An 8,801-nucleotide genomic window follows, 5' to 3' on the forward strand; every position below is an offset into this window, starting at 1 on the left:
AATAATTACCGATTAGAGTGCGGAAAAAAAATCTGAATATTTTTTTTCTCAGATTGTTACCTCCATATCCCATTTTTAATTGCGATTTTAGTAATTTTGTACAAACAATATTCAAATAATTTAACCATCGGTCGTTTTTCAAATAGGAGGAGTTTATTCATGTTGTTAAATGACAGATGGCGCTAGATCTAACTTTCATCCACACATTCGCAAGTAACCTCACTTCGTCCAAAGGCAGGCGTATCGCCGGCGAGCTGGGAGCATTTTTGAATGAGCACAACGAACTATTGAAATACTTCAAATCACACTTGCTCGATTTACAAAATGACAATAACGTTATTGTCATCAATTCTGATAAAACATTTGCTGGAGAGCACGTGTCTAGATTCAGTGTGCAAGCACTACTAAAATCATAGAAGGTGTCTGCACAATGACGCGAGAAATTGTGATTCGAAGAAAAAACAATAATCTGGAATTCATCGTTAACGCACATCGTTCATACGACTCTCTCCATGTTCTGCTTCAATAGCACTAACGATTCCAACGTTCGCCTTCTCATCATAGTATTACTTGCATCATTTTTAGTAGTACTTAGTTGAGATTTCTATACCAAACAACACACCTTGAATGTATTCTGAGTGGCAAGCTCTAGAATGTGTGTGACCTCAATGCATGTCAGAAGAAATATCTTTGACGAAAAATGCCCGACCGTTCTGAAAGAACAAGATGAATATTGCACAAACATTAGACAACGTGATCCTGCCACAGGTACTCCATTCATTATGAACATAATTACTCATTTTGAAATAACATTTATGAATGGATTTATCAGACGAATAAAATAGAGGAGTGCGCTCGAAGGATTCTATGTGTATCGTATGATGTCATTATATGATGTGAGCTATACCAACATCTTATGGTCGACATGTACGCGAAGCTAGAGAGCGAACGACTGCGATTGCTACGACCTAATCAACAACAACAACAAGCCTGAGGAAGGATACATTCACTTGGGAAACGTTTTCGTGAGCAACGCCGTAACAGCGTCAGAGTCAAAATTATCCGAAAGGATTGCAATTTTGCATTCTGAAATCCGATCGACTCAAATCCAATCGAGTTGTGCAAATTTGTCAACCTTGCGACGCAATTCGACATAGACAACATTGAACTCCGTGTTCCATTTCTATGAAGTGAAAATGCAAAATGGATATTTGGGAGGAATAAACGCGCTTTTAAACCATTTTTTAATGAAAGTTAATTCAACATATCGAAAATGTGCTCGATGTGAGAAAGCAACACATTCTCTGCAATTGGGGGATAAATCTTGAACGAAAATTGTGTCTGACAACAGAATGTCCCGCGTAAGATTACTTCCTGCTAAACATCCCGCATTTGGCAGAAGAAACGAAAATGTCCCGCGATATCAATATATTTTAATATTACAATTTGATCATGTTGATTTTATTAAATGGATGAACCACAAAAAAACTTTTATTTGACAGACTGTTAAAGAGATCTTCCAATGCATCCCAAGATTAATACGTTGAGCTGGTTTCATCGCACCGAAAGTGGACTTTTTGTTTAGAGAGTGTCAAAGAGTGTCAAATGGAAACGACAGCAACAAAATTAGAAAATTATTTTTATGAAAGTCTCCTATTGATCCGCAGGGACCAACGTGAGTCAGACGAAAAGTTCATCTTTGGTCCCCTAGCTCGGTCAGGGCTTAACTTGTTAAATAAGCCGGAATAACTAGCGTATACGGGACAGGAAGAGACAGGGTTGTTTGATGAAGCATTGTAAATGAAACGCTTGGCGACCTTACGGAAGTTGGCCGGAACTTCAACTATGGCCGATGAGAAGATGTATGTCAGCGTGTTCTTTTACCTTTTCGTGGCTTTGGTGGTCGGCTGTCTCTCCATTTTGGCTATTCGCCCAAAAGTTTTCTATCGGTCGCAGCTGGGGGATGTTGGGAAGGTTGGCGGATTATCTCCAGTCGATCGATCCACCAGTGATCTTTTGGCATAATGGGCTGATCCCAGGTTCGACCACATCACCTTCGCAACTTCCGGCAAGAACTTCGTACTGTATATCTCCCAGTTTACCATATGACTCGAAAGGAGAGCGGCTTGGACATTCCTTTCTCGTTTTGTCTTCTTGGAGAACTTGATGTGGGTGATAAATTCGTCGCCATCACTTATCTGGGGAACGTAAAGTATCCGGTCCCTTTCATTCGTTAAATTCTATCATCAAGTACGTTTTGTCTTTCATTATGAGAACGAAAAAAAGTTTTTCACTTCTTTAACCGGAAAGAAGTTTATCACCGGTATCTTAAGCTACTTCTTCTGGAGGATTGCCTGCTGCTCAGATACGGCCGGTCTCGTCTGACGCTTCCGCATAAAAATGTCCATTTTGACCAGATTCTCCTTCATCATTTGACCGGTTGCTTCGATCTCCCGGCTTAAGGAACGGCAGAGAGAGAATATTGTAAATACCAGATCTGGCGGACACAAAGTGCCTCAGAATGTCCAACTCCTTCGCTGTGGGGTGGAGCTGGCAGTATGAAAAACTCATCAAGTTGCTTGACAGTGCTGCTGCGAATCAACAGCCATGAATCTTTTTTGTTGTAGGCTTAGTAAACCTAACATTTAAGGAAAATTTGTTCTATTAAATTCTCTTTTGTAGTTTTTTTCCATCGCCATCCGAAATTAGTCCATTTTTTTAATGCATACGTTAACACTAAAATTGATGAAAAATGGATTGGAATTTTCGAGCATTCCATTCGATAATTGGAAGAAAATAGATTTTGAATCGTGCTTGCCAGGCCTAAATGCTCTGACCGAGTGAGAGATTTGTATGCGTAAACAAAATCTAAACCACCGAAAAATCACAACTGAGTGATTACAAGTCAGGTTTAATTGCTAGGACACATGTTAAGAGTTTCACGAATAAATGAGACTCTCCAAACTATGGTTTATGTTCACATAACGTATATACATGACGTTTTGTTTTTTGTGTCCCGCGTTAGACCTCTGATCACTCTGACCTCTGGTCACTTTATGTAAGGTCCATGCGGTGATTCAAAACCTTCATCGCCTTGCATGGTAGATGGAATATGTACAAAGCGTTTCCCTAGAGATTTCACCAGCGACACGATCGCAAGCGTAGGCGAATATCTAATATATCAAGAATAAATACTGATAATGTCATTCACGAATATCGACAACGCAGACATTGAAATTGAAAATCGTTGAGTAATGTGTGGACTCCAGAATGCATATTGACAGCACTGCCAGCTATAACTGTCTCGCCATACTCGTTCATCCCACCTTTTATATATCCTCCTTTTATAGCAATTTTTTTCGAGATTACACCAGATCTCGACGTTTCATGCATTTTTAAGCCATTTGGCATTGAAAAAAATTTCCTTTATTCCCTCCTTGGAAGATTTTCGAGGATGAAAAAATCAAAACTTTGAGGCACCCCTAAATCATGTCCGATTGAGCTGAAACTTTGCACAGATAATTTTTTTCGGCCAATAAACAAAATGTACATGGTCGGTTTTCGAAATTTGACATGACCATTTTCGCTGCGACCCTAATATACGATATACATAAATATACCAAACTCGAATGAATGCGTTCAACCCTGATTCTGAACCATGACTGAGGGTGGGTTTAGACTAGTGATACATTCGTGTGAAAAAATATGATGAAGTTTATAGAAATCGCATCAACCGTTTACACCGTTAGGCCGATTACACATTATCCGGTTTCCGCCGGACCGGTCTGAAACCCAAATGGCAAATTTCGACCGTACCAACCTCTTTACGGCGCCGTGATGCAGCCGTCTACTGCGACTGCAATGTCCGGTGATCGGACAAGCATTATACGCGATGACAGTAGTATTGTGTCGACATCTGGTGGAGAAATCAGTTTGGGAAAGCAAATCATTCTATAAATATGATCCCTATAACTTTCTCAGACCATTAGTTGTTCAAACTTTGAATGAAAATTTTTACTTCATATTATGTGACTGCTCAAATAACGTAGAACTGACTCTTACTTAATTATTTTTGTATAACTTTCCTGATGTTTTCACCAAAACCAAATCATTATAATACGAAATCATTATCAAACACAATTCTTGTTCAGGATTTATCCACTACTTGCGGAAGAACGTATTGCTCTATTATATAAAAACATATTTGTTAAAAAAATGTTTATTTTCATTCATAATTTTTATTTTGTATACGAGTTTACTGCACCTGAAAATCCATTATCATTATCATTTCCCAAAAGCTGAGCACGAAGCTCCGTGCCATCAACGTGAATTGACAGTTGTTTGTCATGTGTGTTAGTATGAGTACAATTCAGGAAATTTATCGTCCCATGGATTAATATGTGTGAGCTATTAACGTTTGTTTGTTGTTTTTGAAATCAATTCAGAAGTCGGATGTGATATGGATGTCGAAATTTTGCTTCTTTATTTCGCTGCTGTGGAACAAATTCAAGGATGCAAGTTTCTGCTCAAAGTGAAGCAATGGTCACAGGCGTACGAGGTTATCATGGAGCATATTGTCACGGACTGTGTTATCAACGGTGGGTGATGTCTTTCGATATATTGATCGAGTTATTTAATTAACTTCTGCTTTTGCTTTGTTCACAGTCAACTTCCCTTATTTGGAATCACTACTGAACGAGTTCAAGGATGTCAAACAAATCTCCAAAAAGTTCATCAAAGGGCAGATTTTGAGCGACTTAATCGAGCTAAATGTGAAGGTTAGTTTTTGTTAATTTGACACACCAAAAATAGCTCTCTCTCTCTCTCTCTCTCTCTCTCTCTCTCTCTCTCTCCTAATACACAGTTTGACCTGCTCGGGATGCTCTCGACGACGAGGTGGCCGAGGCTCTGTTCGAAGAACTCAAGCCCAAACTATCCGATCTGTGCTCCGTGATCAAGAAGTTTCCCTGTCCGACGCCGAAGCATCGGCTCTGTCAGAGCGAAACCACCCAGCGGTTGGCATGTCTCATTCGGCATTCTCCGCTCAGGATCTGCGTATTAACAGCTGTGTGTTCATGCGAAATGCGCTCGAAAAGCAGCCTTTTCCCCGGGAGTATGTGCTCGAGGAATTGCTGCTTATGCTAAGCGCGTTTCTGGACGAGGATTCAACGAGTATCAATGAGATAGTGTTTGAAGGAAAATTTTAATGTTATTTTTAGTTTAGTTTAGATTATTACTGCAATAGGGAAATAAAAAGACACTCAAGAATGAATGAATGGACACACATTCTCTCGTAGGCAAAAAAAAAACTATTGAAAAAATATATGGCAACAGAGCGTGTGAAATTAATCATGATATTTATGTATGTTTGGAAATAAAATAATTTGGCATATGAATAAGTATAGTGCAACTGGACTAGAGTTAGTTTTTATAATGCTGTTTACGACAACCAAGTTTTTCTGTTAAGTAGGTTTTTTATATTTGTTTATCATTGCAAATTTACATCCCGCGGAAAGATTAGACCTTATTGACAAAAAAGATATTGTTTCGTGAACACGCCCGGTATATGGTTGAATTTCTCCAAGAATGCCATAAAAAATGTCGGGAAGTCTGCACGGAATTATTATGGTGATAAAACGGTTTACTGCTTTCTCGTTAGCACCGCCAGAGACCTTGTCGTGTAGGCAGTTCCCTTGTACCCCTAGTATATACTCTGCGCCCAATATGATCCCTGAGCTTCCAAATCTTATTCTTGGACAAATGTTTTTCCATCAATCCTCCTAAAACGGTTGTATATTCAGCACAAACAAAAATCAAAATCGAAAACAGCTTGCATGTAGCAGGGATATTTGTAGCAATGTTTACCTGTCAATCTATTGTATAGCTAAATGCACATATGTGTATGAGAGAGTGTAGCGCGAGGTCTCTTTCACATTGTTATCCGGTTATCCGTCCAAACCCAGCGGCGCTTTTTGAAACCGGTCCGGCAGAAACCGGATAATGTGTAATCGCCCTTACTCAATTTATAGCGAATTCGTTTTTAAAACTGAGTCAGTGCCAAACTGACTCTGTAATAAAAAAACGTTTTCAGTTTCACGAATGCGGTGTTTTGTTGGTGTGCGTTATATTGTCTGATTTGTTTATATTCGCGACGATAAATGTACAGTGTCGACGTCTAATGGCGATATTAATGCTTGGGAGGTAAATTATTCTCTATCAGATCAGCAAGGCCAAGTGCAGTGTAAAAATATAAAAGTTTGAATGAATGTTTTCACTTCATATTGTTTTATTACTTAAAACATGTAGTTCTGACACTTACTTAACCATTTGTCGATGCATTTCCTGGTTTTTCCACAAATAATTACTATTATAATATAAAATCATCATTAGCCACAGTTTTCGTTCAATATATCGAAAAAAAACCTCTTTTTTCATCACATGAAATAAATATTCGATACGTTAAAGTAAATTTTCATTCATAATTTTGATTTTGAAAGCAGGTTTATTCCACCTGAATATCCATCATTATTTTCGCCTCCCAATGAAACGTAGCTTAATGCCGTCTGCTCGAATATACTTTCAAAATCAGAATTCGAATTGGATTACGATTCCAATAATACAAAAGCAAAAGCAGCAGGTTTTTCATCTTCATAGTTTTTATTTTTAGATTTTCCAAAATATACTCGGAACTTGACAGTTCGGTATAGTTGTATTGGTGAACCCGAGTGCCAACCCGTGAAACATCTCAGTGCGAAACTAACAGCTTTCGGGGCGAGCCAGTGCGACACTGAGTGCGAAACTGACTGAATAAAAAAACGTTTTGACAGCAGTTAGTGCGGCACTGAGGTTGAAACTGAACAAAAACAAATTCGCTATTAGTCTATACATTCTATACAGTAAAACCTGTCTTTGTGCGGTTTTTTTTGTGTGAATTTTTTTTTTGTGCGATTTTATGTTCTTGTGCGGTGTATGAAAAGAAGCATATTTGACGAAGTTATCGTCCATTTAGTTTTTTTATGGTTTATATGCATTTCAGTGCGAAAAAAGCATATTTGCGTCTCAATTATCCACTTCTGAAATCATTCCCCTCCTCTCATCAAATGCTCGAAGTTTTTGCATGACATGATTTCTAACAGCAACACGTTTCGACATGCAATAAAAGCACAAAACAGCCACGCGCAACCAACAATGCAAAGTGTCGCATCGCAAAGCAGGGAAACAAAAGCAAATTGAACGGTGAATGGTGTGGATTTGAGTTATTTTCTTGGGGGAAACTTTTTTTATGCGGTCTCTATCTACCGCACAAAAAAAGGTTTTTTCGAAACGTGTACCGAACACGATTTTTTAAAGCTGCTGGTGAAGTTTTGCACGATTTTTTTTGTGCGGTCCCTATCCCCCGCACAAAAAAAGGTTTGCCTGTACATATATACCTCGAAGAAGTGTATCATAAATATTCTCACCCGTTTACATCTATTTTCGGGTGAACAAATCTATCTTTAGCTATAGATCTCCCTAATGTAAACTCGCAATAAGATCTCGAACCAATACATGGTCAGGCAAATGAAACGGATTAATATGTTATCACATCTTATTTATTCATCAGCTGTATATGCAATACACGAAGAAGCAGAACTAGAATAAGCTTGTTGAAGGAAAGTGTTTAGTCCTGCACCGATTGCAAGAGTCCTGCCTTCCTCATACGTTCGAAAGCCTTGTTGGCATCGTAGGTCCTACAAACGAGAATTTGATAATAACCAAAGACAAAGATATTACGGATTCCTTACTTGTAGAAATCAGCATATGCTTGTTTCTTTGGTTCGACGTACAAATACTTTGTGGCAATCACTGAAATCACACACAACACCCCAGACACCATAAGGTTACGCTTGATCGAGGCATTGTGAAGCCCTCGCAACACTGGCTTGGGGATTTTAGCAGCAACTTCAGACATCTGAAAAATACTTATTCGTATTACGTAACTTCTCTTGAACGGTAGCGTTCAACATTATTTTGATAACATTTCAACAATACTATATGCTGATAGTATATTGTGGAAATAGTATAAATGGGAATCCAATTTGTCTACTAATTTTGATAGACCGAATAGAAACTAGGAAATACCTTGTAATTTTCTGCAGCACAACAGATGTTCAGAATGAGAAATGTTTGGTTTGACTGGAAATCGATAATTTTTTTTCGTACTGTTGTGGGTTGTCAGAAGTCTCGTGAAACGATACTACGGTTTCTTGGATGCAAGCAAAATTTTATGAATAAAATTTGAACAAGAAAAAAGTTTTAAGGCACATGACACATTTAGCGGTTTGTTTGTACAGTAATTTACATCTAATTCGACATTTAGATAATTGGACAATAATGCGACACGTTTAAGGCCGAGGACATAGTTAACGCGGTGCGGTGCGAAGCGATTAATTGGAACTTATCGCGTGCTATGACATACTGATCGCTTTAGATCGCGCGTTTTTTCGATGTTTTATTCCATTTTATGTCTTCAACTGACTCTAATTTAGAATGTTCGTTACTTAGGATAAATAATGCTGCTCATTTGAAAAATTAGAAAATTTTGCGTTGAATGCAGTTGTAAAACATTAGAATTAATGGGATTAATTTAGAGGTAAAGAAAAAACTTAAAATTTTGTGTTTTTATGAGTGTTTATTAATTTTACAAAAATTCATTCTATCAACCAAATTGAAGCTCTCCAACCACTCTATAATTTCTTCATTGACCACATCCTGTTATCCTTCTTGTTATCTTGCACTAATTTAAATGCTTCACAACAGTA

The 8,801-nt window shown here is 38.0% G+C and overlaps 2 protein-coding genes across 2 annotated transcripts; one reads left to right on the forward strand and one right to left on the reverse strand.

The window, feature by feature from the left end:
* The first annotated feature begins 4,382 nt into the window (after window positions 1-4,382).
* LOC129779422 (nuclear pore complex protein Nup98-Nup96-like) lies at window positions 4,383-5,398 on the forward strand. The gene is made up of 3 exons (XM_055786890.1): window positions 4,383-4,598; window positions 4,666-4,778; window positions 4,865-5,398. The coding sequence occupies exons 1-3, from the start codon at window positions 4,460-4,462 to the stop codon at window positions 4,952-4,954; spliced, it is 342 nt and encodes a 113-aa protein (XP_055642865.1). The 5' UTR covers window positions 4,383-4,459; the 3' UTR covers window positions 4,955-5,398.
* A 2,176-nt stretch (window positions 5,399-7,574) lies between these two features.
* Window positions 7,575-8,233, reverse strand: LOC129778488 (cytochrome c oxidase subunit 6C-1). The gene is made up of 3 exons (XM_055785405.1): window positions 8,122-8,233; window positions 7,785-7,951; window positions 7,575-7,730 (listed from the first exon to the last, which is right to left on the reverse strand). The coding sequence occupies exons 2-3, from the start codon at window positions 7,949-7,951 to the stop codon at window positions 7,661-7,663; spliced, it is 237 nt and encodes a 78-aa protein (XP_055641380.1). The 5' UTR covers window positions 8,122-8,233; the 3' UTR covers window positions 7,575-7,660.
* Between the last annotated feature and the right edge of the window lie 568 nt (window positions 8,234-8,801).

Source organism: Toxorhynchites rutilus, chromosome 3 (assembly GCF_029784135.1).
Source record: "Toxorhynchites rutilus septentrionalis strain SRP chromosome 3, ASM2978413v1, whole genome shotgun sequence".
In the NCBI taxonomy this organism is placed as follows: domain Eukaryota; kingdom Metazoa; phylum Arthropoda; class Insecta; order Diptera; family Culicidae; genus Toxorhynchites; species Toxorhynchites rutilus.

Bases quoted from the DNA above. Each gene is read 5' to 3' on its own strand.
- LOC129778488 (XM_055785405.1), bottom strand. From the start codon at position 7,951: ATGTCTGAAGTTGCTGCTAAAATCCCCAAGCCAGTGTTGCGAGGGCTT. The intron at 7,731-7,784 runs GTAAGGAATCCG...TCTCGTTTGTAG, and splicing joins GCATATGCTGATTTCTACAA to GACCTACGATGCCAACAAGG.
- LOC129779422 (XM_055786890.1), top strand. From the start codon at position 4,460: ATGGATGTCGAAATTTTGCTTCTTTATTTCGCTGCTGTGGAACAAATT. The intron at 4,599-4,665 runs GTGGGTGATGTC...CTTTGTTCACAG, and splicing joins CACGGACTGTGTTATCAACG to TCAACTTCCCTTATTTGGAA. The intron at 4,779-4,864 runs GTTAGTTTTTGT...CCTAATACACAG, and splicing joins TAATCGAGCTAAATGTGAAG to TTTGACCTGCTCGGGATGCT.